The sequence below is a fragment of the Hypomesus nipponensis genome, chromosome 15 (genome assembly GCF_054491055.1).
Source record: "Hypomesus nipponensis isolate SF chromosome 15, ASM5449105v1, whole genome shotgun sequence".
In the NCBI taxonomy this organism is placed as follows: domain Eukaryota; kingdom Metazoa; phylum Chordata; class Actinopteri; order Osmeriformes; family Osmeridae; genus Hypomesus; species Hypomesus nipponensis.
Genome location: NC_140375.1, coordinates 2,275,301 through 2,301,819, shown reverse-complemented (window position 1 = coordinate 2,301,819; position 26,519 = coordinate 2,275,301). Strand labels below are relative to the sequence as shown.

The 26,519-nt window shown below is 50.3% G+C and overlaps 6 protein-coding genes and 4 non-coding genes across 16 annotated transcripts in view; 1 reads left to right on the top strand and 9 right to left on the bottom strand.

Moving 5' to 3' along the window:
* The first annotated feature begins 79 nt into the window (after nucleotides 1-79).
* aamdc (adipogenesis associated, Mth938 domain containing) lies at nucleotides 80-1,233 on the top strand. 2 transcript variants are annotated; one of them, XM_084674202.1, is made up of 4 exons: nucleotides 80-223; nucleotides 308-481; nucleotides 570-665; nucleotides 859-1,233. In XM_084674202.1, exons 2-4 carry the CDS (start codon nucleotides 350-352, stop codon nucleotides 997-999), a joined length of 369 nt encoding a protein of 122 aa, XP_084530328.1. In that variant the 5' UTR covers nucleotides 80-223; nucleotides 308-349; the 3' UTR covers nucleotides 1,000-1,233. The 2 variants fall into 2 exon arrangements, with proteins under 2 accessions (XP_084530328.1, XP_084530329.1); XM_084674203.1 differs by having other exon boundaries at nucleotides 163-481.
* A 137-nt stretch (nucleotides 1,234-1,370) lies between these two features.
* On the bottom strand, nucleotides 1,371-9,310 carry ints4 (integrator complex subunit 4). Of its 3 annotated transcripts, none has more exons than XM_084674198.1 (24): nucleotides 9,185-9,310; nucleotides 8,487-8,681; nucleotides 8,193-8,310; nucleotides 7,975-8,081; nucleotides 7,728-7,836; nucleotides 7,512-7,621; nucleotides 7,356-7,406; nucleotides 7,169-7,257; nucleotides 6,939-7,059; nucleotides 6,623-6,694; nucleotides 6,138-6,312; nucleotides 5,769-5,974; nucleotides 5,280-5,422; nucleotides 4,628-4,743; nucleotides 4,369-4,502; nucleotides 4,058-4,224; nucleotides 3,692-3,785; nucleotides 3,515-3,595; nucleotides 3,276-3,406; nucleotides 3,047-3,106; nucleotides 2,711-2,870; nucleotides 2,467-2,610; nucleotides 2,250-2,370; nucleotides 1,371-1,996 (listed from the first exon to the last, which is right to left on the bottom strand). In XM_084674198.1, exons 1-24 carry the CDS (start codon nucleotides 9,236-9,238, stop codon nucleotides 1,809-1,811), a joined length of 2,946 nt encoding a protein of 981 aa, XP_084530324.1. In that variant the 5' UTR covers nucleotides 9,239-9,310; the 3' UTR covers nucleotides 1,371-1,808. The 3 variants fall into 3 exon arrangements, with proteins under 3 accessions (XP_084530324.1, XP_084530325.1, XP_084530326.1); XM_084674199.1 differs by having other exon boundaries at nucleotides 7,512-7,618; XM_084674200.1 differs by having other exon boundaries at nucleotides 8,199-8,310.
* Nucleotides 9,311-9,446: 136 nt separating this feature from the next.
* Nucleotides 9,447-11,351, bottom strand: kctd14 (potassium channel tetramerization domain containing 14). The gene is made up of 4 exons (XM_084674853.1): nucleotides 11,265-11,351; nucleotides 10,380-10,604; nucleotides 10,157-10,291; nucleotides 9,447-9,939 (listed from the first exon to the last, which is right to left on the bottom strand). The coding sequence occupies exons 1-4, from the start codon at nucleotides 11,316-11,318 to the stop codon at nucleotides 9,628-9,630; spliced, it is 726 nt and encodes a 241-aa protein (XP_084530979.1). The 5' UTR covers nucleotides 11,319-11,351; the 3' UTR covers nucleotides 9,447-9,627.
* A 283-nt stretch (nucleotides 11,352-11,634) lies between these two features.
* Nucleotides 11,635-15,065, bottom strand: rps3 (ribosomal protein S3). The gene is made up of 7 exons (XM_084674548.1): nucleotides 14,974-15,065; nucleotides 14,354-14,484; nucleotides 14,020-14,113; nucleotides 13,573-13,667; nucleotides 12,863-13,050; nucleotides 12,124-12,328; nucleotides 11,635-11,710 (listed from the first exon to the last, which is right to left on the bottom strand). The coding sequence occupies exons 1-6, from the start codon at nucleotides 15,001-15,003 to the stop codon at nucleotides 12,129-12,131; spliced, it is 738 nt and encodes a 245-aa protein (XP_084530674.1). The 5' UTR covers nucleotides 15,004-15,065; the 3' UTR covers nucleotides 11,635-11,710; nucleotides 12,124-12,128.
* Nucleotides 11,822-11,968, bottom strand: LOC146256985 (small nucleolar RNA SNORD15). Its single transcript, XR_014731056.1, has one exon. It is a non-coding gene; the product is annotated as a small nucleolar RNA SNORD15 (small nucleolar RNA).
* Nucleotides 12,558-12,705, bottom strand: LOC146256984 (small nucleolar RNA SNORD15). The gene has a single exon (XR_014731058.1). It is a non-coding gene; the product is annotated as a small nucleolar RNA SNORD15 (small nucleolar RNA).
* LOC146256983 (small nucleolar RNA SNORD15) lies at nucleotides 13,219-13,365 on the bottom strand. The gene has a single exon (XR_014731054.1). It is a non-coding gene; the product is annotated as a small nucleolar RNA SNORD15 (small nucleolar RNA).
* Nucleotides 13,768-13,913, bottom strand: LOC146256982 (small nucleolar RNA SNORD15). Its single transcript, XR_014731057.1, has one exon. It is a non-coding gene; the product is annotated as a small nucleolar RNA SNORD15 (small nucleolar RNA).
* A 595-nt stretch (nucleotides 15,066-15,660) lies between the features above and the next one.
* Nucleotides 15,661-23,136, bottom strand: LOC146256980 (NACHT and WD repeat domain-containing protein 2). 2 transcript variants are annotated; one of them, XM_084675168.1, is made up of 8 exons: nucleotides 22,987-23,136; nucleotides 22,815-22,903; nucleotides 21,133-21,240; nucleotides 20,744-20,947; nucleotides 20,499-20,646; nucleotides 19,843-20,378; nucleotides 19,134-19,746; nucleotides 15,661-19,020 (listed from the first exon to the last, which is right to left on the bottom strand). In XM_084675168.1, exons 1-8 carry the CDS (start codon nucleotides 23,054-23,056, stop codon nucleotides 15,770-15,772), a joined length of 5,019 nt encoding a protein of 1,672 aa, XP_084531294.1. In that variant the 5' UTR covers nucleotides 23,057-23,136; the 3' UTR covers nucleotides 15,661-15,769. The 2 variants fall into 2 exon arrangements, with proteins under 2 accessions (XP_084531294.1, XP_084531293.1); XM_084675167.1 differs by lacking the exons at nucleotides 22,815-22,903; nucleotides 22,987-23,136 and having other exon boundaries at nucleotides 21,133-22,588.
* A 1,947-nt stretch (nucleotides 23,137-25,083) lies between these two features.
* The window catches only part of fchsd2 (FCH and double SH3 domains 2), a 29,747-nt gene continuing 28,311 nt past the window's right edge, over nucleotides 25,084-26,519 (bottom strand). For all 3 annotated transcript variants that reach the window (XM_084674861.1, XM_084674859.1, XM_084674860.1), the window contains 3 exons: nucleotides 26,332-26,503; nucleotides 25,794-25,888; nucleotides 25,084-25,659 (listed from right to left, as the gene is read on the bottom strand). In XM_084674861.1, the coding sequence (XP_084530987.1) occupies nucleotides 25,576-25,659; nucleotides 25,794-25,888; nucleotides 26,332-26,503 (351 nt within the window). In that variant the 3' untranslated portion in view covers nucleotides 25,084-25,575. The remainder of the gene's footprint in view (nucleotides 25,660-25,793; nucleotides 25,889-26,331; nucleotides 26,504-26,519) is intronic.

The following is a 26,519-nucleotide window of genomic DNA, read 5'->3' as shown; positions in this document are numbered from 1 at the left end:
AATATAGATTATTATTTAAAAAAAATGGTGTGTCTTATTTTCTCTCTTTTTGTCTTGAGTTATTATTTCGGATACGTTTAGGATTTAGGAGCAACGTTAAATACTCCACCCACCCGGCCAACGCCGTGAAACGAAACGGGGTTTATTATTGACGTCACAGAAGCGAAACGCGTTGTTTACTTTGGTCAATCGTGGCAAACGATTTTATAACGTTGCTTTTTTGGTATGTAGAATTTGACATCATTCGAGAGACTTAAAAGCTAATTAGGTTTTGTTTATATTTGCCACTGCTGTTGTATTGTTACAGCTCACCCACCCACCACCGACGTTACTCCGCGGAGTTATTTCGATGTTGTCACCGGAGATAGCGTCCCTCTCCTGGGGCCACATGAAGGTAAAGGGCTGCTCTTCAGCTTACAAAGACTGCAAGGTTTGGCCAGGGGGTAGCCGCGCCTGGGACTGGCGAGAGACGGGCACAAACGTGAGTTAATGCAGCTTCTGAACGAACATTAAAAATAAGATTATCCTGTCTAAATGCCTAAAATTTGTCGTTATATGGACTTCTCTAGCATCACCCAGGGGTTCAGCCTGCAGACCTGGAGGAGGTGCTGCAGAAGGGAGTCAATACTCTGGTCATCGGCAGGGGCATGAGCGAAGCTCTGCAGGTATAAACACTTATTGACTACCTGCCAATGTCCTCAAATAGCCACTTGCCTACGGAGCTACCTCAAATGCCCTACTGCACATACATCCTGTCAACACTTGAGGAGTTTCATCAGATATAGCATGAGGAAGACAACCTACCTCATTGATTTAAGGTAAACGTCATCTATCCATCCATCTCTTTCCTCTCTCCAGGTTCCATCATCCACTTTGGACTTTGTGAGGCAGAAAGGAGTGGAGGTGAAAGTGCTCCAGACAGAACAGGCCGTGGCTGAATACAACAACCTGGTTGGCCAAGGAGTCAAAGTGGGTGGGGTGTTCCACTCCACCTGCTGAAGATGTCATAGCTGTCAAGATGTTAACTCACCTGTGCCAATGCTGTGGAGGTTAATAGAGTACCATAACTGTGCCTGTGATGCAAAAAACAAAGCTGCTCAATTGATGACATTTGTACTGCACAACCTTTATTATGGTGTGTGAGTACATTTAAAACCCCAAAAAATTGACTATTAAAAATGCACCTTTGCAGTTCATTTGCACTCCAAATAAAAGTCTTATATTTTGGCTACATATTTAACCTACAAATATGTTCTTGCAATTGCAACACATGAGTATATGAAACCAGTGTCAAAATCCTCTGCTGTAATAACAAATGTAATCCTGAAAAATACCAAACACTTTTATACTACTAATCAGTCCCATCGATGTTGTGGACTGCATTGCATAAGCTTGTTTTATTACATTACAATTGAGTGAGTCATTATGGAACAAGAAGACCCATTCATTATTTGCCTCAGACTTCAAATTAATGGTCCATTTCAACTGGTGGGCAAGCAACCACAGTCCTAAACTGTCAACCTGTCAGTACTCCATACAAACTGGCTTTGTCTCCAAGAGAATTGCTCGAGTTGTATTTCGATCAGAAAGTCATAGAGCAGAGCAAGAACTAGCCTTTTAAACCCTCACACTGTACACAGCTCCAGACAGGATCATCTTATTCACTGTAGGAAGGCTGTCAGCTCTCATCCCGCCTCTCCAGACTCCAGCTTGGAGTCCCTGGTTCCTCTGTGGCCAGATCATGACTCCCTACAGTGTCTGGGATATCAGTGTCTGGGGTCAGGGTAGACAAGAGCAGGCTGCTGGGGCTAGCGGCGTGCAGGTTTGGGCATGATGAAGACCTTGACGGCCTTGCTGAAGGGGATGGTCCCCTCGGTGGCGCCTTCCGCAGTCGGGAGGCCCTCTGTGCTGTCGCTCCATCCGGGCTTGGAGGAGGAGAGACGTCCGGAACTGGAGCTGTAAGCCAGGAGCAGTCTCACCTCGACCTGACAGGGCTCTGGTGGAGAGATTTAAAGACAGACATAAATGATGAGTTACTGCTCTCTCGTATCAGTTACTGCCGTAAGATGGACATGATTTCTTTACTTATGACTTGGACATGCCTGCGCCAACTTTGATTGTATAAATATCTAAGACATTCTGTCTTACTATTGTCGAAAAAAAACTCTGGAGACACAGCTTTTCACGACTGGAAGGACAATAACGTGGATAGGAGGACATAAGACGGTGTGGTGTGTGTGTGTCCTCACCCGTCCATGCGGTGTGCGAGAGGTAGACTTGGGTGATGAGGCGGTGTCGACCCGGCCCAGGGTTTCTAAAGTCTCCTGGTTTGGGGTGGATCACATGGGACTGTCCATCCGGATACAGCACCTAGGTACAGTGTGTGTGTTTGATCGAGTGAGGGGGTGAAGAAAGAAAAACGATTCTGTCGATCTTTGAACAAAAACACACAGCCCCATCGCTCACCTGCACTTTGACGGTGGTCTGAGGGTCCTGGACGTGCTCGAGAGTGGCGTCGATGTCCAGCGCCACCACCAGGCCGGTGGTGAACTTCAGAGGGTTGTCTGACTCGCCCGTTGGCTCGATGATGGTGGCGGTCGCCCTCTGAACCTGTCAGCCCGTACGGAGTCAGATCAGTTCATGGTGGATGTGGATATAATGCTTTGGTTGGTCGAAAATGGGAGTGTGTGTGTGTGTCTGTGTGACGGACCTGTTTTGGCAGTTTGAGGTGTAGCAGGCTGCTCTGCCTCAGCGTGGTCTGCAGGATCTTGACGAGCTCCACCGGCTTGCAGGCCGTGAGCCTGGGCATCAATTCCAACAGCTTCTCCACGAACGCGTCCTGGAAGTGGGGCAGCTCGGAGGCAAACAACCTGGAGGAACGGGAAGGGAGACATGGGAGGGCGGCATGACGAGTTGTAAGGCTTGTACGTTCCAGACAAGGACAGCGCATCACAAACCCCGTTTGGTGGTCGACGGGCTAGTTTCAAGACTCGGGGAGTACGGAGAGATTTTGACACTTTGGTGGGAAGCATGTGAGCACACGTACCTCTGGAAGGTCTCCACCTCCTGTAGGAACTTCTCACAGAGGCCGATGAGGGGTTCCACCCTGAGGAGGAGGTAGGAGGGTTGGACAGGGTCAGAACTCGCCCTCGGAGCGGTGTATTCTAGCTGACCAAGTCACTGGGACGAGTGGGCGTTTATTCAACAGAAGCGCGTCGCCTTTCGAAAATGCTCGGCTGGTCTACACGGTTGTTCTGGCATGTGTGCGTACTAACCCACGCTTGGTCCTTGCAGTGAGGACTAGCTGGAGGGCCTTAGCCTGCAGGCGTACGTGGTGGATGGTGGCAACCAGTCTGGTCTCCAGCCCGCTGTACAGGAACTCCAGCTTATAGGTCTCCTCCAGGATCTACACAAACACACACAGTTTACAGGTTATTGCAGATGAGCGTCTATGAAGGTCTACGGGCATTTCAGTGTGTGCTCATGCGTACTCGCGCCTCCCCCCCCCCCCCACCTGTCGAGTGGCAGCGGTTGCCATGGCGTTCTGTTTGAGGCAGAGAGGGACAGCCATGTTCCACAACTTCTCCTGCAGGGCCTGAAGGGAAGAGGTCACGAAAGGTCACAAAAACGATACAGGTGAACACTGAAATAGCTAAAGATCAGTGGACAGGCCCACGACACACCCACACACCTTCATGAGAAGCAGCTGGCAGCGCAGGTAGGTGGCGCAGAAGTGTGCCACCCCAGCCAGCTCCGTCTGCAGCTCCCCCAGCCTCAGCAGGTCTCTGGGAGAGACACACAGGAGAGACATGCTCGTGACGCTGACACGGCACCAGCAGGATGAGCGGCGGGAGATAAACAAACACACGAGGGCTCCGGCTACGACTATGGAAGAGTAACCCGGAGTGAGAGACACCGTGTGCATGGCATGAACAAGTGTATCGCGTGCACACGCGAGTGAAAAGGAGAGAGCGATCATGCATAGAGTGTGTGTCGTGTATGCGTGCGTGTCGTATGTGTGCGTTAGTGTGTGTGTGTGTGTGGTGTGCGACCCCACCTGATGGTGAGGTCCAGGAGGTCCTGGGCTCCTGGCGTCTCCAGGTTGTGGATGGTGCAGACCCGGCTCAGGCTCTGCTGCAGGAACTGCTCCGCCGCCTCCACGCTGCCCGAACCAGAGGCCGCCCCCGCACCCTCCAGCCCAAACATCTGCTTCCTGCCCGGCAACTGCGGCACCGGAGAGGCAAACCATCAATGGCTGTTTCACTCTCGCTATCGTCTCTTGTGCTTATTGTCAAAATGACTAAATGTAATGTCACTAGACCGGGTATGGGTTGGATTGTAGAGGAGAGGTGTGTGTGTGTGGGTTACCCTGAGAGGGGGCACCAGGTGAGACAGGCTGTCTCGGAGGTAGGCGTAGTGTCTGAAGGTGTGGTCAGAGAACAGGGCTGACATGGTGGGACAAGATGTGGCAGCGTTGAACACCAGCACCAGCACAGCTATGTCTGATACACACACACAGTCAAGGATGCAGACAAAATGGGTGTGTGTGTTGGTATTGATAGGTCGCGGGGAGGAGAGTGTCCTAGGGGAGATGTGTGTGTGTGTGTGCGTGTGTGTGTAAGGATACAGGCTGGGTCGTCCATATCGGGCTCTGGCGTGTCAAAGTAAGGGTGTGTGCTCAGGAGCTCAGGAACCAGGGGCAGAACCAGGTTCGGGTGACGACAACCCAGGAACTTCAGACACCTGGGAAGACAGGACCGTGAAAAACACACACGCCCACGCACCCACACATACAGAGAGAGAGAGAAGAGAGAGAGACAGAGAGAGAGACAGAGAGAGAGACAGAGAGAGAGACAGAGAGAGAGAGAGAGAGAGAGAGACAGAGAGAGAGAGACAGAGAGAGAGACAGAGAGACAGAGAGAGAGACAGAGAGAGAAGAGAGAGAGAGACAGAGAGAGAGAGAAGAGAGAGAGACAGAGAGAGAGACAGAGAGAGAGAAGAGAGAGAGGGGGAGACGGGAGAGAGAGACAGAGAGAGAGACAGAGAGAGAGAGAGAAGAGAGAGAGGGGGAGACGGGAGAGAGAGAGAGAGAGAGAGACAGAGAGAGAGACAGAGAGAAGAGAGAGAGAGAGAGACAGAGAGAGAGACAGAGAGAGAGACAGAGAGAGAGAGAAGAGAGAGAGACAGAGAGAGAGGCAGAGAGAGAGACAGAGAGAGAGACAGAGAGAGAGAGAAGAGAGAGAGGGGGAGACGGGAGAGAGAGAGAGACAGAGTCTTACTTCCACACAGAGTTGCGGTCTGTGGGGTACTTGGTGAGGTTCTTGAGCAGCTCCAGCAGGGCCATCTGGATGCACTCCTTGGTGGACACGTTGGTGTAGCACAGCAGCTCGTGAAGCGCCTCCCGGATGTCCCGGGACGAGTCCTACAGGGGCGCATGGGTCACAGGTCAAGCCCACCACGGCTAGGCCTAAGGTATGTTTGCGTGATCCCGTTTCTAGATATATATATATATTTTTGGGGGAGGCATTTCTCTATTTAGGAAAGAGATGCTCTGTGTTGTGGAGAGGACTGCAAATGTGGAGAGCGACAGAGAGGGGGGGATGACATGCGATAGGGACCTGGGCCGGATTTGAACCCAGGCTGCGGCGAGGCCTCGGGTGCATGCAATGGTCAGGTGAGACACCAGGCCAGCCCCATGCGCCTGTTTCTATGTTAGAGTGTGTGTCTGTATCGGTGTGCGTGTGTGCCTGCGCGTGTGGTAGATCTACCTCCAGCACGGCCAGCACGGTGTCCAGCTGGTCTTCTCTCAGGGTGATGTTGGTGGAGATCTGCCGCAGCACGTGGATGGACTGCAGGCGCACCTCTTCGATCTCGTCGTTGAACATGTCCACCAGGAAGTCCAGGCACTTCTCAGCGAAGCCGGCCGATGACTGGGCCAGGGCACACAGAGCCTCCACTGCTGATATACGCACCTCTGGAGGAGGACAAGAGGAGAGGAGAGGAGGGGGAGAAGGGGGGGGAGAAGGAGGACAAGAGAAGACGGAAGAAAATGAGAAGAGGGGAGGCAGACGAAAATTGACGCTTTGCCATATTGTCCACACACACACACACACTCGCTCTCCGTCCCTCTCTCTTACCGTACATCTCGTCCTCCAGACCGTGCACGAAGGCCCCGCAGGCCCCCGAAGCAATGAGGTTGACGGCGTTGGTGTCCACCTTCTCCTTGGGGGCGTCGTCCGCCCACTTCCTGCCGGAGGAGAACTCGCCGGACGCGTACAGCTCCTTGGCCCTCTCGTGGGCCGTGCGCTTCCTCTGCAGGGGCGCGAGGAAACGTCAGGAGAGACCCCGCAAAAGAGGCAGGGACAACTGCGATTCGCTAGGTCAGTGGTTCCCGAACCTGGTCCTCAGGGACCCCCTGCTCTGCAAGTTTTAGATGTTTCCCTACTCCAACACACCTGATTCAAATGAATGAATCGTTACCAGGCTTCTGCTGAGCTTCATAACGGCCCATTCATTTGAATAAGGTGTATGAGAGCAGGGAAACATCTAAAACATGCAGGACGGGGGGGGGAGACTGCGCTAGATAACGTTATGGGGAGAGCTGCCCTGCTCCTCCTCTCACCCTGAGGTCTGACATCAGCTTCTTGTCCAGAGTCTGCTCCAGGAAGTGGGGGCTCACCTGCAGCATGGACCCCTGCAGGAACACAACAGCTTTAGTCCTTATCAATTCTTATTTTGAAGATATATTTTTGGTGGCATTTCTGCCTTTATTATTGTGTTTGGAGAGGACAGGAAATGAGCCTAGGCCAGATTCGAACCCAGGCCACTGCGAGGCCTTAGCCTGCATTTTGCGCTCATAAGTCCGGTGAGTCACCGGGGCACAGTCCATATCAATTCTAATGGCTCGTGTGTATTTGTGTGTGTGTGAGTACACCAACCAGTGTCTTGGCCGCTTGCACTCTGACCACCCAGGAGCCGTCGCTGACCATGTGACTGATCTTCCCAAACGAGTCATCCACCAGCCGGATCTCCTCATTGGATGAGGGGATGGGAACGATGCTGATTGGACAAAAAAAAGAACGAAAAAAAAAGACGTCATCGTCGAATGACGTATAGGGTGGTGCTGCCTCCAGGAGGTGGTGTGACTGTGTGTGTGTGTGTGTCTCACCTCTCCGGGTACAGCTGGCTCAGAACCCACACCATCTGGACAGCTGCCGAACGCACCTGCTCAAAGTCATCACACAGCAGCCTACAGGCCTGGTAGGACACACACACACACACACAGCATCAGGTTTACCACAAGTGTGCATTTTATGATCTCCTGCTGTCAGGGATAGAACATCTGATATCCTCACATGTTCATAGATGTTCTGCTGGATCTTCATCCCTCTCTCATGGAGCTGCAACTGAAAGCCAAGCAGCAATAACAATAAGACAAGAAAACCGACTCGATTCACTTTGAATACTCAAAACTTTATCGACTACTTCAGCAGTAGGAAGTGATGTCATACCATGGCCTTGATGGCTGCTGTGCGCACTCGGGGGTCCTGGTCTCCAAAGTAGTCGCTGATGATACTCTGGACGTCCCTGGCACACACTCCCCCAGACGGACCCGGAACTGCTACAACAGCAATATACAGACATCAACAACAATATGCATAAACTGCTGTACTATGCGTCGAACACCAGATGGCTTGCGCTTGCCTGTACCCACGGCTCACTCATACCTGTGGACAGTCCCTCTCCATCTTTGGTTAGAGGCGTGTCCACGGTACCCAGACACCCCAGGAGCTGCAGGCACTTGTTCCTCACCCCAAAGTAGGTATCTGACAGGTGCTGAAGGAGATCGAGGAGGGGACAATTCAAGCTTTCCACAGGCAGGACCGGGTAGACACCGACGACAGGAACTCTGAAAGACGCTCTCCGTTCCTGCACGCGTGTTTTAGGTGTACGGGTGTGTTAGGTGTGTCTCACCTTGCAGGCCACCTCGATGAGTCTCTGTCGGACCACGGGGTTGTCTGGTAGCTGGGTGCCGATCACCAGCAGAGTGTCCAGCAGCTGGGCCAGCACCTGGTGAGATTCTGGTCGAAGAAAGAGCCCACAGACATGCAACCAATCAATACTGAGACACCGTATCTTAGTCCTGTGTCCACCAGCGTGTATCTGAGTTTGTGAGTTTGGCCTAGTCTTACTCTCACTGTTGAGAGTGCCGATGGCGTCGTCCACGATGCTGTCAGGACTGAAGCCCTGGGTCTTAGACAGAAGGCCCAGCAGAGAGGCGATCTTCAGCCTCACTGAATGGTCTGTCTCCTGTGGAGGGACAAGACAGCTGTGGGCTTAGACATGGCTGAGAAACGAAGACACTGAAAAGTATCTTGACAACTGGAGGAAGATATGCTTCGGATAGAAGTGTCTGCGAAATCAAAACGTGTTTAAACACGTAAAGGATGGGAAGCACTGAAGTCTTGGTCGCTATTGTGGCTTGCCTTGTAGTAATGCTCCAAAAGGATCCGGACAACCCCTTCTACGCTCTCCGCCTCCACGGGCTTGCGGGCGAACTGGAGTAGGTACTGCAGGGCATCAGTGGAGTTGGTGGCCTTGCATAAGTCAATGTGCAGCGCCGCTGATTTGCTGGGTTTAGACAGACGGAGCTTCTTGGCCGGAACTTCCTCTGGAGGAAGCTGCAGTAAAGAACGACGGATGGATAGCTTGTTTACTACCGAGATAGGCTAGTCAAATTCCCAAGTATGAGATTAACATTGCACTAATTAATAGTCACAGTTGACATTCTGAAAACTATTGTCAGACAAGAGTGGGTAGCAAGCTAAGCCAGGAGACCCAACTGGCAAGTGAACTTATAAGAGTTTCACTTTGTCTTGCCCACCGACATCAGTTATCTTACGTTTACCGTCTAACAACAGCTATCAGACATCATGTTTCCTTGACTTATGCGTTCCTATTTGATAGGCAACTTAACTAGTCTACGTGTCACCAAAGGTGCCACAGAATGATTTTGACAATCCTGACTTGATTTCTCGCTAGCTAGCTAGCTAGGCTAGTTCTAATACTCATGAAAAATGGCAGCCAGCCCCGTTACAGTACAAAGCTATTTTCATCATGTCAGAAGTGCCACTGTGAAATATCGTAAACTGGATACAAATGCATTGTGTAACTAAATAGATACCTGAACAACTTTAGAGAATTCCTCGTATACTCGTTTTTTTAGATGCGCTGCCATTTCGTAGCCGCCTGAAAGCAGCTAGTTAGCACTAGCTCACACGCTAACAACACCTCTAAATGTCCTTTCTGATGACCCGTAGAGGCAGTACCATGTCAACTTCAGTCATGGGTTTGGTTCCAGTTTCTTTATCATATGCAGTTCAAATCCCCAAATAACATTTTGGAATATCACATTTGGAATTAGAGAATGCAAAATGCTCTTTTTAATAAGACATTTAATAGCACATTTCAGAAAACAGTGTTTAGATGTACCTTTTGTGTTTGCCTTTCTCTCACAGTGCAAAAGAGAAAGCAACACTCTTTTTTCCTAATATATTTTGCACGTAAATGTAATCTGTACAGTAGTCCCCAGTTTCCTGCAGCCAAGCCAGTATACACAGTATCAGTTTACCACCAGGTGAATGTGAGTTTATAGAAGCAGTCATAGCTCTTATAGAGGACCCCCCTGTTTGTGCTGTAGGGCTGGACACTGACTCTGTAGCCCTGGGCCTCAACATCCATCCTGACACAGTCTAGGAGGTCTGCCACAGTGGGGACAGCCTTCCAGGGGCCGAAGGTCACCACAGACTCCTTGTCCGCATCCAGGCTGTTAATGGCGTCACCATAGACACTCGCGTCTTCCTCTGTCCGCAGCACACAGATGATAATTGTGGAATGGCGGGCAGCAATGGCCTCAGCTCTGGCGATTCTAATCAGCACCTGGAGTAGCACCAAGGCCATGAACCATTTGTTCATGTTAAAGGTATGTTAATTAGACTGCAATGAAGATCGAAATATCCTCAATATCATGACACACAAGGTTGGTGAACCAGTTGTGCATCATGTTGCATGTTATATTGCATGCACCATTGCGTAGCAGTGGCAAATGTAATTGTGAGAAATTATGAAAGGATTAAGTCACGCTGACTTTAGGGACCTCAATATTTTCCTTGTAGTTGGGCAATCTGGATAAAAAGGGCTGCCTCCCCACTGCCTCCCCGAAAAACTGTGGCGTCTCCTCCAGCTGTTTCACTAAAGGTTTGATGTTGTAGTGGACTGCCTCACTGTGTACCTGTAAGCAACACACACACACACACACAGTGTGAGTCTTGATAAAAGTCAAGTTGCCTGAGCAGACTGCTGTGCTGCTGTGTGTCTACCTGTAAAACGTTCTCTGTAGGCAAGCGTTCAGTGCGCAGGAACTCAAGGATGGCTCCAAAGTGTGTCCCATCACGGTCAATAAAGTACCGGCCTTCAGCATCTGAGCGTAGTTTAGGCTGGCCACTGAACATGTCTGCCAGCTTGGAACCAGGGTGTTTGCGTAGGGTGCTCAAAGTTGTTGTGAAAAAATGGCCACCGATGTTCAGTTGCACTATAGGAGAATGCTGAAGAAAGGATGTACAACCGTACATTGAGAGATTCAGAGCAAACATGTCAACACATGAAACAAGAAAATTGGCATTTCAAAACATGACTTGGAAAAAGTTCGTGTATTTAACAAGAATGTGAAGAATTGGACCGGTCCAGTTACAAGCAACAAGATGACATGGAATAATCAAACTTATTTGCTTCAAGAAAATATCCATGACATGAGTCATTCATTCAGTTGGCCTCCCCTGAAATACACATTGGAGAGGCGTCACCTAAATTACTGCTAAATGACTAAATGTAAATGTCACCAGATGTTTGCGCTTTATCAACAGGTGATAAGGCCCAATTCCCCTACTATTACAAATTCAAGGATGCCTAGCCGACTGACACCGCCCGTCGCTTAGTCTTAGTTTGCTAAAATACTTACTCCAGCTCAACAATTGTCGTATGGAAAGTAACGTCGTTAATTTAGAAACCATTTTTGACCAGTGTTATTTATAATTAGTTAAGTGTTATTTGTAACATGTCGCCTTCTAACAGGAGAAAAATCCTAAACCGAAAAAAATATTCTCGCTTACCAGACGCGACTGTCCCAGCACCTGTGTACTGTCATAACCAATCACAATGAGACAAGTTGTACTAACTCAAAATGAGAAACTCTTAAATACATTTACCGAAAGCGCAGGGGAGGACTGCTTCCCTGGAGATTTGTAGTCTGGAAGACTCATTTCGGCTTCTGGTCTTGTCGAGTGTGAAGTAAGGTGAATGTAAAACCGCAGGTAGACTTCAGTGGGTGTGGCCTAATCGTTTTCCCCGGTGGGTGCATGTAATCAGGCGTTTCAAACCATAATTTAAAATAGTCTGGTGTGATTTTGCATGGTTAAAATCACTTAAGGGATTTGACAAGTTGTTAAAGCCGTTGTTTTACATGATTCATCGTTTTATAGGCCTGTCAAAATGACTAGTTTGGATAAGAATAGGCTACATGCTATAAAGACAATATGTACATGACACTTGAGTTTAAGAATACACAACACCTTAACATTTATTTTATGGATTTTATTGTTTTTGTACAGAAAAATCACAAGGTCTTGCTTCCATCTGTTGGGGTGGTGAAAACCTGGAACAAGGGAAAGATTTCATTAAGGAAAACGTGCATTTATGAATTTTCCAATGAAATCAATTATTTTTAATGTATTCATGCAAAGGCAATACCAATTCAACATGACACCCTTCTCAGACAAATGCCTCTATGTCTTCAACTGAAAGGACACGCTGCTCTGAGGAACTGAACCCAGAATCACAGAACGTGACCCCGGGCCAGCAACCCCAGAGCGTCAATGTCCCGCTCCGACTCGTCATCGTATCATCACTGAAGGTAGATCATGCCATCGCTGAACAAATACGAGGATCGCCCTCAAAGTAAACACCATGAATAGCTGCTTCAAAGCCTATGCTTTGATCCCAGCAACCTCACCAGAGGATCATTCCCCTCTCCAAGGAAGAGCAGGCCCTGTCCTGGTGGTTCCTTACCCTCTCTATGCGGTGGGTACTGGGGTTCCCTGGGGCATGGCGGGTGCCTCGGGCTTGGCTCCCTTCTGCTCAGACATGGGTGTGGTGGGCAGGGTCTCCTCCTTGGGCTCCACGATGCTGACGTGGTCGGGCAGGGGCTTCTTGGGGCCAATCTTGCCGCTGGGGTCCCATGGCAGCATGATCTTCACCTTGATCCCCAGCACACCTGGAGAACACAACAGACTTGTCAAGACAGGGTAGAGCCTAAAAACATCAGAGCTCAATGTGTGGCATATTTACACTGAGTGAGTCCTTTAGCAGGCTCTGATACACCCCAGAGTCACTGAACACTTCTGCTGAGGTACTGCTCAAAGAATAGCTTGGCAGGATAGGATATTGTTTGCTTTTAAAGTGGGGTTTGTGAATTACATTTTGGGTAACATGACTTCCCTTGCCCTTCTCAGACAAATGCCTCTATGTCTTCAACTGAAAGGACACGCTGCTCTGAGGAACTGAACCCAGAATCACAGAACGTGACCCCCGGGCCAGCAACCCCAGAGAGACAATGCCCCGCTCCGACTCGTCATCGTATCATCACTGAAGGGAAAACTAATCACGTTTAGCTAACTTGCATGTATTGGGCCCTACACTGCAGTATCAGCTGCACATACGTGATTGAGAGGTCCTACATGCTAGGCATGATGCCCCCAGCCAGTGTCTCCACACCAGCGCGAGGATCTCCACTCTTCTCCATACTCACCCTGCCTCAGCAGAACGTGGCGGACAGCTGTGTCGACGTAGTAGTTGACGGGGTCGCCGCTGTGGATCATCAGGCCGTCCACAAACTTCATGGACTTGGCCCTCTGGCCCCTCAACTTGCCAGAGACCACCACTTCACAGCCCTTAGCACCACTCTCCATGATGAACCTCAGCACACCATAGCAAGCCCTGGGGGAGGGAGGGACACTACATTAACGGCTCAACATTCTAGATGAAACCTGCTTAGTACCAAACTGAAGACCCAATAACATTTGGGTTGATGTTTGTTACATCATATATGGATTGCACGGATGAGATTGACGGGTTTAATATGAGGATCAAAAAAAAATCTCCATCCCTTCTCAGACAAATGCCTCTATGTCTTCAACTGAAAGGACACGCTGCTCTGAGGAACTGAACCCAGAATCACAGAACGTGACCCCGGGCCAGCAACCCCAGAGAGACAATGTCCCGCTCCGACTCGTCATCGTATCATCACTGAAGGGAGACTGTACTACGTTTCACAACACACTTCCAACACCAACCCAAGCTTTGCTCAGTCATAGGTAACCTGACATCACACAACTTAAAAGTCCAACATCCGAGATCAACTAGAAATATGAAGAGAACTGACTACAACACTTAACGTTTTAGTCTAGGGCATAGAGTTGCCATTATTATGGGTAACATGTTTAAACAGAACAAGCATACCTGCGTACAGCCAGACCTCCCAGCAGCTTGTAGCGCAGAGACTCAGCCTGGGCAATGGCACAGAGACCACGAGTGGCCACCTTCTCAGCATACAGCTACAGGACAGACACACGGGTTAGGAGAGGTAGCAAAACTGGAGACCACATGCAACCACTAGAAATCCTTTAGTCAATGCATCATTCGTTTGAACCTATTCCTTCTCAGACAAATGCCTCTATGTCTTCAACTGAAAGGACACGCTGCTCTGGGGAACTGAACCCAGAATCACAGAACGTGACCCCGGGCCAGCGAACCCCAGAGTGCGTGTCCCGCTCCGACTCGTCATCGTATCATCACTGAAGGGAAATATGGTCAAGGTAACACGTCTATACTGGGCCCTTATGCTGCAGGATCAGTGGCAGACCATCAAATGGTCAAATTCTAGTTAAGACATTCAGGGGCCTTTACCTCCACACTGCCCTCAGGGAAGCCAAACCTCTTCTGAACCACAGCGGTCAGCTCCCTGATGCGACGGCCCTTCTCACCCAGCACATTCTGGGTCCTGAAAAAGAGCACAAGTTTCTAGAACATTTCAGGAAATAAGACACACGTGCTGCAGATGTTGTTCGGTCACTACGGTTATGGTTAAGCTCAGACGCTAATACTAATGATGTCAATAGTGGTTTATAACTTTTGATATTGCATGAACATCCGTAGCTGCAACTTGACTAATACATACTAGACACATGGCCAACATTGACAGCAACCGAGAGACCGTACCGGCAGCTGAGATGAGGCTCACCTTGTGGCCAAGATGATGATTTCGGTCCTGGTTGGGGTCACGCGAACCTCCACACCGGAGTATCCATCCTCGGCAAGCTCACGAGTCAAAAACTCGTTCAGCTCGGCCTTGAAGATTCCGTCAGAGACAAACTAGACAGAGAGAAAACGGTCAACATGAATCCGTACTTTAGCCTTAGACAATTCATACCGCAATCTGCTCGTTGCATAGCGGACCAGCTAACTAATACTAGCACTCCTTACTATCTCGCACTCGGTGTGACGGCCGCTAACCAACGATTTGGCTAACTCGCCAGATTTGAGGGTGTTGATCCAATTACTAGAACTTTACAAATGTGCGTATAAAGGCTTTAAGACAGCCACGCTCCAACATCCATCAGGCGACACAAATTAAGTAAAAAGTAAGTAAAAAGCCTAGCGCCAGTTCGGAGCAGGCTCTGCCATGTTTGCCGAGTGAGGATTCATTGCACGTAGCATCTGTGTCAATCCTCCGTAGAACAACGGCAGGGGAATCAGACTAACATAACAGGTTACCTGAAGCCCTCAATCCTAATCCGAATTGTCCTCATTTCACTAAAGATAACTCCTCTAAACGTTATTTTACACAAAATATGTCCTAACCTTCCTCTTCTTGGAGATTTGCACCGCCATATTGCTGTAGGCCGTAGACAGGAAAGGAATTGCATTGGAAGCGGAAATGAATTTATACCACACTGGTGACTTCCGCTGACACTGCTGTTATGGTAGTTGTAGTTTACAACCCAAAACATCGCAGGCCTGAGTAGCGGAGCTTCGAACAGATCACACAAAATGTATCTTGCATTCTATATGCCTAGTGCCTACATTGAGTGCGTGTACATGCACACTAATACGCCGATCTTAAACCGGACAATGGCAAAAATGCTATTGTTAAAGTGATCATGTGAACACTTCACTCTGCTTTATTGCGGTTTTTGGAAACTACGCATCTGTGGCACTTGTTTTGATGTCAAGCGCTTATGAAAAAACGATTTATCCTACCTATATAAACAACTGCATACATTAAAGATATCTGAATTTTCGCGGGGCTAGCTGTCTCGTGTAACAAAGTTGTTCAACTGTAACAAGTAGGCTAGAAGCTAGATGCCGAGCAGAGGTTTTTAATATGTAGCCTAAGGCTAAGCCTAACCAGTAGGATTCAACGTGTTGATTGAATAAAACAGGCCTACACTGGAAGACACGGCGACGTAAAACGACAATTCCCAGTTATCACTTGTCCACATGCGATGAAAGATAACAAATGAGGCCGGTTTAATGCAAGTTATTGTGCAATTGTATTTATTTATAAAAAAATATATATATTAAAAAAATCAAACATTGTAGCCTACATACTAGTCTAGCATTCATAATTCTGACTTTGATGATGAGGAACACAATATTAAACCATTTGAGATGGCTCGAGCCATGTTATACTGGGCGTTGCTAGTGGTAACCATGTAAGTGGCTCACTGTCACATTGGCATGGCCTCAGTAGGCCAGTCAGATACATTTTTCCCCAGACAGCCCCTCTTCTGGTCCTCGTGGCATCAAAGATTGCATACACACCCACAGACCCATCCTGAAACCCAACATACACTAAAAACTCCTTGCATATCACGAGAGTCAGTGGCATCTTACACAGACATAACCTCCCTACTCTGCTCCCGTCTCTGAGCCGGACCACAGTCAGGACTGGCTCACTGTGCAGGTCACAGGTACAGCCCTTATTCTGAGCAGGAGGTTGGGAGATGTAGACAACATAGTGCCCGGTGTCATCCAGGCAGACTTTGAGGACTGGGCCCTCAGCCCTCACTGAGCACAATCGAGAACTGAAGAAATCCAGAAGGGTGATGACATCGTCATCAATGGACAGGAGAGCGTAGCTTCCATCAGAGGACATCTGGAAGACCTGAGGTTGGCACAGAAAGGAGGGGGGGAGCTGGAACTGTCGGCACACTGTCTCCTCTGCCACCCTCCATGTGTACAGTGCCCCTGAGGCAGTCATCACCATCACAAAGTCAGGGTGTTCCGGAAGGGTCCGGAAGGCTAGAACATGCTCTGAGCATTCTGAGCAGGAGAAGCGTTTACTGATGGAACCTGACCATAGACTGGCAGCCAGCAGATCACCTTGACGTAGACCAATCAGGAAGGTGCTCTCAGTTGAGATCTGGGCATCTTTCAGATACAGGTGGATGTTACAGACGATGGCCCCTGTGGCCAGCTTCCAAACTCTGGTGAGACCATGCTCTGAAAAACACACCCCGATGTTCCCATTAGGGGTGATCAGGATGTCTGTGGCCTCGCCACCATGGATACGGTGAAGGTTTTTTCCTGTTTTGCATTCCCACACGTAAACATCGCTCCCTGACAGAGTCACAAGATGGCTGCCGTCTGGAGAAAGGCAGAGCTTTTCCACAGGGTGGTCATGCAGAAACATAGCTTGAGGACTTCCTGTCTGTAAGTCCCACCTCCACACTGTCTCTGACCAGTCAGACACATAGAAAGTGACTCTCTCTCCCATTGGCTCAGTCACTACCTGCCTCACCCCAGCCTGCATTCTTGGGGCCATGCCTGCGGCATACACCAGCTCTGAATCCCATGTTGTGAGACTACCGTTTCCAGTGACAGCACAGAGGGTGGACCCCATTTTGAGGAGTGTGAGGGGCTCAGAGAGTGTGCAGGTGTCTAAGGAGAGAACACACTGGCCTGTAGTGATCCTCCACACCAACACTGAGGGACAGGCCTCTACCGTAGCTAGGAGGAGGCGACTGTCCTGGGATACCATCGCCTGGGTGAATGCCCTACCTTGTGGAGCCAGGAACTGGTCCCATTGTTCCCAGTCATGGGTATCCCATAGTAAGATTTGCTGGGCTTCACACACCAGGAGAATGTGAGCCTCCTCTGAATGATCTATGTTTCTAACGTCAGTAGAGCAGCTCCTGCTATAGCATTCTCTGATGAAACTGGGCTCCTCCCACTTGTTTGTCGTCTCCCATAAGAAGATGTTTCCTATGTGGTCAATGCACGCCATTTCCTCCTCATCCTGACTGAGAATCACAGAGATGAAGGCATTTTCCGTTGGCCCAGAGCATGACGCTAGAAGACTGCAACTCTTCATATCAAACATGGAGACGATTCCTTTCTCCTGCCCACAGTACAATAAGCGACCACCAGGGGAGGACAAAGCACACGTGACAGTGTTCTGGCACTGCAGGTTGGTGAGAGGCCCACCCTGGACTCCCCACACACTTAAAAAGTCGAAACCCTTCCACCACACACACACCCTGTCCTCACAAACAACAAACCCTGCAACTGTTGGATGTGTATTTTGGTCTGGACCTGATTGAAGTCCCCCTATATCCTTTAACTCCTGAATGGTTTCCAGACCCTTCACATCCCACAGGAGAAACCTGTTACATTGAGTTGTCATAAGGATGAATCTACCACTGTTCTTCACACTGACAAAGCACATGTTGGGCTCATGGGTCAGCATCAGCTCCTGTACATTGCTCCCCTTCCACACCCAGACAGAACCGTCACCCATGGAGATGACCACAGTCCCACACTCTGTCCCTGCCACTGCCGTAACGGTACGCTCTCCTTCCCCTGTCTCTAGAACATACCGCATGGAGGGAACCGTGGAGGGAGCAGGAGAGAGCACTGCTCCTATCCCTCTGCCCCTCCTCCTCCTCTCCTGCTCCACCTCCCTGACATAACCCTTCAGCCCAGGGCACACCCCCAGGAAAGGATGCAGCTTCACGACCATCACCACAGGTGGCTCCAGGGGGGAGCTCCAGAGGAGGCAGGCGGAGGCTCTTAGCATCCCTGCTAATAGCACCCTCTCCCTGGACATGGAAGGCTGGTACACCCCTTCCTTCTCTCCACCCTCCTCCAGAAGGCATATCAGTTCACCCAGGAGTCCTGCTCTCAGCATGGCCTGGTGGAACCCTAGTGACATCAACAGTCCATTCCTTAACTCCTTCCCTCTGTTACTCTTTTGTAAGTGATGGGGAAGTTCTAGAAGCTTCCGGAAGTTGATATGCGAATGCTCAGAAGAAGAAAAAGAGGAAGAGCAGGAGGGGAGTTGCACAGTATTAAACACATATGGTTGGCTGTGAGGCTGCCTGTCAATGTATATTTTTACAGCTGGGTTTGAGACAGCCCCAGTTTGGTTGGGTCCAGTGGTTGGGTTTATGACCAACGGTTTAGCTCTCCCATAGGCCCAACGATCACTGAAATAATCTGCCATTTCTGAGTGAAACTCAACTCTGGCCTCAACAACTTGCAGGTACCTCTTACACACCACCAACCCAAAATGCCTGCTGACCCAGAAGAGCACCCTTGCCCCTGCCACGGTCCTCTTCTCCAGAAACCCCTTCAGGTCCAGCAGCAGCCTCTCCACATCCACCTCCGGCACCCTAAACCTGGAGGGGGGGCCCTCATCCTGCTGGACATAGCCTGCCAGCACGTCATCATGGCTGGACAGCAGGTCAGTGAGTTCGGCCTCTGTGAGGCCGGCCCTGGAGAGGGTGAGGTAGCTCAGGGCTACAGAAACCAAGGTGGAGCCGTGCTTCTCCTCCAGGTGGATCAGAAGGGCTGAGATGCTGGAGTGGACTCCCGCAGGGAGGGATAACTCAGTCACCTCCGTTGCTAAGAGACCAAAAGAAGAGAGAGGAGGGGAGGAGAGAGAGAAATTGATTCCTAACTGGACAGCTGGGTTACATCATGCGTGTGTGTGCGCACGCATGCGTGTGAACGTGTACCTGAGCTCCACAGTGATGTGTGCGTGTGCAGGAGGCGTGCGTACAGGGTCAAAGGGCAGGAGGCCAAAGCTCGGTTGACCACCGCCTGCTGTCCCGACGTCACCCTCCTCCCTGACGCGCTCAACAGACTCGCCAGCATCCTCACACGCCCCGTCCTCTCCACCGACTCCAGCTCCACACGCACACAGCCGTCTGCTGCCGAGGACTGTGGGTAGTGTAGTTTAAGGGCCCGCAGGGTCTCAGTTTGTGCGGGGGAGACAGAGAGCACGAGTTTGACATTGGGTGGGAGGGGAGATGGAAGATGCTGGATAATCCGGGCGTCCGATGTGTGGCCAACCTGGTTCAGACCATCCAGAATGACAATGAGAGGTCGCTTGGAGGAAGGGAGGGTGGAGAGAAGACAGAGCAGTTTGTGTCTGAGCTGGGGGAGGGAGAGGTTAGGGTCGGGATAGAAGGGGTTGGCGATGGGCGCATGGTCAGGATCAGGGCGGTTGTAGCTTTGAGATATCTGGCACATCAGGCTGAGGAGGAGGTGTTTAGGAGACGAGTGGATTGACAGGTCCGTGAAAAAGATGATCACTTCAGGATCCCTGTCGGATAGCCAAGACCTCACCTGTGGAGAGAGAGATAGAGACCAGGCTGTCAGGACACTTGTGATAATGGCAGCTGTCAGACTAACTCCTACAGAGTGATAGGTCCCTTCATCCACCTGCCGAGCACAGTGGGAGAGCAGCACCGTTTTCCCGGTGCAAGGGCCTCCCACCACCAGTAGAGGGCGACGTATGTCCCTCTGATCCAGGTACTTCCTGACCTCCTCTTCCTCTGGGCGCTTGACATCGTAGAGACGAGACAAGGTTGAACACAGCTCCCTCCGCTCAGCCTGCTCTCCGGCTAACACATCACCAGGAACACACTGCAGTGACTGTTGACCGGTTTCCACGCTGACCGACCTGGCGATCAAACGTTGGAGGTCAGCGTGGATCTGCTCGCAGAGTTCCTCAATGTAACTCAGCTTTTTGGGTAGCGTGGAACGTTGACGACGGTCACATTCCGCGGTCGCGGTGTAGACCTGGAGCTGACAGGAAGTCACGAGGTCGGGCAGGAAGTGGTCACAGAGCTGGGAAAGAAGCGTGTCTTCTATCTGGCTGCTCCTGTTGGAGGTCTTGTGGATGTAGACCAGGCACCGGTTGATTATGTTTTCAGGGGGACGGTTCTCCAGAGCGAATCGTAGGTCCATATCAAGGACTGATGAGATACACAAAAATGCTTCAGTGACATCACGACAAACAGCAAAACTACTGTATATCACACTGTATAACACACACACACGCATACACACACATTCACACACACACAAACCCTGACCTGATCTGCAGTAGGTCTGGGCTCTCTCCGTGGTCATGAGACCCTCCAGAACACACCGACTCACTGCAGCCTTCAGAGCTTCAGTCAACTGCTCCTGTCCGCCCATCTCCTCACAAAAGCTGTCTGCATCTCCTGTCGTCCCGTTTGACTGAATAATCACCCGTCAAGTAGTCAGTTACCATCTACTTTACAGCTCTCAGTGTCGGCTGTTGCGTCTGCCACGCCCCTCTGAGTTGTTCCCTCACCTGCGCACCAGGCGGCCGAGGTGTGTGCGCTCGTCTCTGCAGGCGGAAGCAGGGCGGTGTGGCGTTCTCGTCCCGGACGTATGCACCCTCCAGGCCACGGATGCTGACGCCCGCCCGCTGGCCCGTCTGAAGGATCTGCTGGAACTCTGCCACCTCCACCTGGGCAGGGAGACAGGCCGGTCCATACTTCTCCCCCAGCAAGGCCTACAGCGCCACCAACAGGACACAGAAGGGACAACAGGAGATGATGCATATTGCAAGAGGGAAGTCTAGCAAATACAACAACTGACCACAAGCACAAACTCAACACAAATACTACACATGGACTTGAAAGCGTGTGCTGTTAAGAGTTGATGAGTTGGCAATAGTTGGAACAGGAAGTGTCTGACCACCAGGAAGGGTCCAGGGGAGCTCTCTCTGCAGGCCTGCAGGAGGAGCTTCCGGCTCTGCTGCCCTGGCCAGCGCCTCTGGTCAGCAGCCTCGTACGGGTCCATCACCTGGGTGGGGAGACACACACACACACACACACACAGGCACGCACACACACACACACACACAGGCACGGACACACATACACAGGCACGAACACACACACACACACACACATACGTACACACACAGGCACACCCAGGCACACACGCACAGACACACGTACTGGCACACAACACACAGGCACTCATATGCATGCAGATACACAAACACATGCAGACACTTATGCACACACACACACACACACACACACAACAAGGTGGTTCATGCACTACAGTTTTTTTAATTCGCTTTGGTACTATTTTCACAAGTAAGGTGTACATTTTCAAAACTCTTAGTACAAAGATCCAAACTGATCACACTTGTAACACAGCTAGTCATTGTTTCAAAACCCGATGGAATGCTTTCAGTCCACATAATCATTGTTTCAAACACAAGATTATTGTAATATGTAATGGCAACATTTGGTTTAATCACCGAAACAGAACAGTATGATCTCCTTTCAGTTTAGTACTTTTAACAGACTTTCTATTATGCAACTGAATGAGAACAAAACATAACATTTACTGTAAAGGCCCCATGCCCACCTCTCTGACCTCTCTGTTGGTGCCCATGCCCACCTCTCTGACCTCTCTGTTGGTGCCCATGCCCACCTCTCTGACCTCTCTGTTGGTGCCCATGTCCACCTCTCTGACCTCTCTATTGGTGCCCATGCCCACCTCTGACCTCTCTGTTGGTGCCCATGCCCACCTCTCTGACCTCTCTGTTGGTGCCCATGTCCACCTCTCTGACCTCTCTGTTGGTGCACATGCCCAGTCAGTTGGATTAGTTGGATTAAGTGTTGGTCAAATGTATTTACGCAAATTAGATGAGAAGCATATCAAAAGTATCGTGAGCATTGCATTGTGAAAGACAATTGCTTCATATGAAAGGTATGTCTTTGATGACACACTGATTAGGTGTGGTGAAAAAGTGATTGTGTATTTTGTGCATTGTACTTTGTCAATTGAACCTGTGATTTTAAACATGTTTGAAAAAACAGACTTTTGATGATCTGCTTTGAGTTTTGTACTAACAGTTGCGAGGTTTTACCACATACTTGTGAAAATAGTACCAAAGCGAATAAAAAAAAAAACTGTAAATTAGATGGCAAGAATAAATGTGTTTATGCACCTACATTGTGGCAATATCCTGATCAAGCTCATTATCCGTAACGCTGAATAAAAAATGACAAGCACAAACACATTGTAGATAATCTAGAGCCTGGAGGCTAAGTCAAACACTAAACTCCAACACTCAACACCTGTTCATTTTAACAATAGCCCCTTTCCACCCTCTTCTTCCTGTCAGTAGAATAGTGTTGTTGGGAGAACTATGCCCCTCCCATTCTACTAAACACTAGCTTACATCTACTGAGAAAGGATCGGTAGGAAGTAACCTTTTCTTTGGCATCACCTTTCGTAAAACTGATTTGCAGGTTTTGTCTGTATAAAAGTATGTCCACATTAAAGTTGCTCCATAAGTCAATGTAATGTAAACGTAATACATTTAGTATCAAAATAAAAGGAAGAGACGGTGTTACCCTGAAGTCCAGTCCGTGCGTGTGTCTGCAGTATTCCCTCAGTCTGGGGAACACACACTCTCTCAGAGCCCTTCGTTCCTGCACAGAGTCTAGTGCGGGCACACGCACACACACAGGTCACGTCACAGTCCTCTGGCTGTGTTACACCGGTGACACTAACAGTAAGACCTACCTTCTGGGTTGGAGCACAGGTAGACCTTCACACAGGAGGACCTGGAGAAGCCTTCTTCTGAACCTTCCATGAGTCTCTCCCAAACGGGACACTGTGGCTTGACACAGAAATGACACGTAGAACAGCAGGTCCTACTCCAACGCTTCCCTCTCCTTGGCCTTCTCTCATTCCTCTCAGGAAACTCTGTGTCTGTTGTTTATAATCACGCCCCTTCACTGGGTCCCGCACGTGTGGGCACACACACACACACAAACGACGCCTCACGACAGACTTTTCTATCTTTTATTATTTAACATTTGTACACAATAAATACAAACTTTTTTTTACAGCCAATAATAAGCAGAAATAATGTTGTGCCTGTTCTCAACAGTGTCTTCAGGACACCGCCACAAAAAAAGGCCTGTTGTTCAACCACATCCTTTTTAGCAGCTCTGAAACATCTCCAAATCAACTGAAATATCTTTTTTTATTTTTTACCAAAACAAAATAAGAAGAAACAAAATCAAACCCACAGGAACTAAGGACATCTTTTTTTCAGGAGTATAGAGCCGTAACTAGAAAACCAAGTGATGGGATACAGTTGTGTTTAGTCAGTCGTCAGGGCGAGGACGGACTTCTGACAGGGTGGAGGTTGTCGCTGTAAACCATAAACTTCAAAACAAGTTTGATAAACACTCTAAAGATCTTAGAAAGATCAAGCGGGCATCTGCAGCGTCGTCCATCTGCACTGAGCAGGGGTCGGCTTCCCATCCGCAGTGACACGCAGAAAAAAGTTCCGGGTGATCTCGGAAGTCAGAGTTTCAGTCATTCCTCCCGACAGGCAGACACACGCAGGCTGGGGCGGGTGCAACCAGCTGAAACCAGATCTTCCCCGCCACATCTGTACTTGTCATAATCATTCCCCAAACACACGCCAGTTTCTAAAAACCCAATCCACATTTTGTCCATGTATTCTTACACATATCCCTTATTATTGTGTTGTTGAAATCTTTATTTTCACACGGAGTAACACATGGCTTTGCATCTCAGATTGCCGGAGTCTCTCTCTCTCTCCTTCTATGAGTAGAACAAGGTGAAAGGGAACGACAGCTTTCAGACACACTGAAACAAGATGGAGACAATCTTACAGCGGGATGGACGGTTGGACAGACAGACGGGCAAGGAGACAGACAGATAGACAAACTGTCCCCATGTTCTGGCTCAATCAGGAGGAGTTTGGGAATCTGAACTCGTGTTTCAGACTCAAATCAGATCACAGACAAGGAGAGGTGCAGTGAGATGAAGAGCTAACAATGACCAAAACCCCCCAAAAACAACAGTGGCAGAGAAACCAGAGAAGTTAATAAATAAAAGTGCTATGCAGCCTTCTAGGTAGCTGGGGTGGAAGGTCGGGGTGGGGGGCTCAGAGATCCCAAACTCAGTTCACCTCCGTCTTCCCGCGCTGTCATTGTCGAGCAGTTGATTTACACGCTCGGGGTTCAAAGGGCAACGGCTCTCAAACGTAAAAGAAAGAACACAGAGAAAACAAGACAGCTGCCTGCCTTGTCTGCAAAAGTTTGTCGTTTGAAGAATGGTTCACGGGAGTAGGTAGGTCGTTAGAGCAGGTATGGAGCCGTGAGCTGGGGCAGTCTTCTAAAGCAGCACAGGTGTGTGTGTGCGTGTGCGTGCGTGCGTGCGTGTGCGCGCTGCTGTGTAACAACAGATAACACCAACGTCTAAGAGAAGATTGGATTAGAAAGCAGCCATTTCACCATTTAGAACAGTTCTACTGACCAATCTACCCTGCGGTTCCGGCGCGGAACGAAATATTAGGGGAAACCAACACACGCTGTTTAACAGAGGGAGAAGCATAGAGGGCATGTATCTGTGTGTGTGTGTGTGTGTGAGGGAGGGGGGGGGGGGTCAGCACTGACTCAAACAGACTGCCAATAAACAAACAGCCTGTCGGGGGGAAAAGACAAGGGTAGAGGTGGAGGGGAGGGGGGGATGGAGAAGAAACTCAAGACGGGAGCAATGTGTCCAGGGGAGGGTCCAGCCCCCCCCCAACCCCCCCTCTCTCTCTCGGTTTGCCCCCCCCACCCCCCCCACCCCCCCCACGTCATCTCCCCCTTCCCTTGTTTTGTATGTACAATGCCCTTTCAGGTCGCAATATGGATAGACTACATATTACTACATATCAAATAGATCCTCCATTCAGCGGGTTAGGCTATAGAAAACGTTGAGCATTCCTATGACAACAGTAATGTACTGTACTAATACACATTAAATACGTATGATATGACTATATATGGCGTGAATGGGGGGGGGGGGGGGACGACACAGACAAGCCCCTCCCTCTTCCAGACTCTCACGTCCCCGTTTCACTGCTTTCCACCCCCCCCCCCCGCATCCTCCTCCTCCTCCTCCGCCCAGCTGGATTCCTTCGTTGGAGACGGTGAGGCGCGGCGAGGCCGAGGCCACGGAGAGTCTCGCGGGAGAGGAGGGGAGGAAGGGGAGCCGCCTGGCCTCCGCAGGCGGTCCAGGTCTCCTACCCTCTCCCCAGTGGAGGGGTGGGTCCAGGGTGCAGCTCGGGCCCCCCCCCCCCCAGTCTCACACCAGCGTGATCTCCACCTCCTCCGTCTTCTCCGCCTGCCGGCGGGCGTGCTGCTTGGGGGGAGGGGGGGCGGCGCGCACCTGCGTGGGTGTGGGGGGTGGGGGAGTAGATCGAGGGGAGACAAGGAGCACACAGTCAGACACGGAAACGCTCCGTCTGTCCTCTCTGAAAACAAAAGGGTGTGGGGGTGGTGGAGGTGGAGGGGGGGCCTTACCGGCCGTAGCTTGCTGGGGCCCACGCTGTCGGGGCTGGGGCGTGGGGGCGGCTGCTGAAACCCTGGAGATATAGGACTCAGACCTGCACTGTGGTCTGGGCGACGGAGAGAGAGAGAGAGAGAGAGAGAGAGTAGGAAAGAGATGGAGAGAATAGGAGAGAGAGAGAAAAACGAGGAAAGAGAGAAAGAGAAGGAGAGAGAAAGAGGAAGCGAGAAAAAGCGAGATGACGAGAGAGAGAGAGTGAGAGAAGGCGAGAGAGAGAGAGAAGGGAAAAAAGAGAGGAGAGAGAGAGAGAGAGAGAGAGAGAGAGAGAGAGAGAGAGAGGGAGAGAGAGACCGTCAGCAAACACGATGCTAAAACAGTACCCGTACGCTCGACAGTCTCCCAGGACCCTAAACGACACCACCCATAATCGCTGTGTCATCCACGAGGTTGATCTAAATGGGTCGGCGACTCTTTTCAGTCGGTAAGCTCTTTGTGGAGACCTGCGTGCGTGCGCGTGCGTGCGCGTGCGTGTGTGTGCGTCTGGCCTCTTACTGAGCACGGGCCCCTTCTGCGAGGGAGGCGGCGGCGGCCGGTGGTCCCCGTTGACGGAGGGCGAGCGGGGGAGGGGCGGGGGCGTGGCTGGGCTGGCGTAGGAGCCGGCCGGGGGCTGGTCGTACAGGGGGAGGGGCGGGAGCAGGGAGGGCGCCCTCTGGGAGGGAGAGATCTGGAGGAGGGAGACA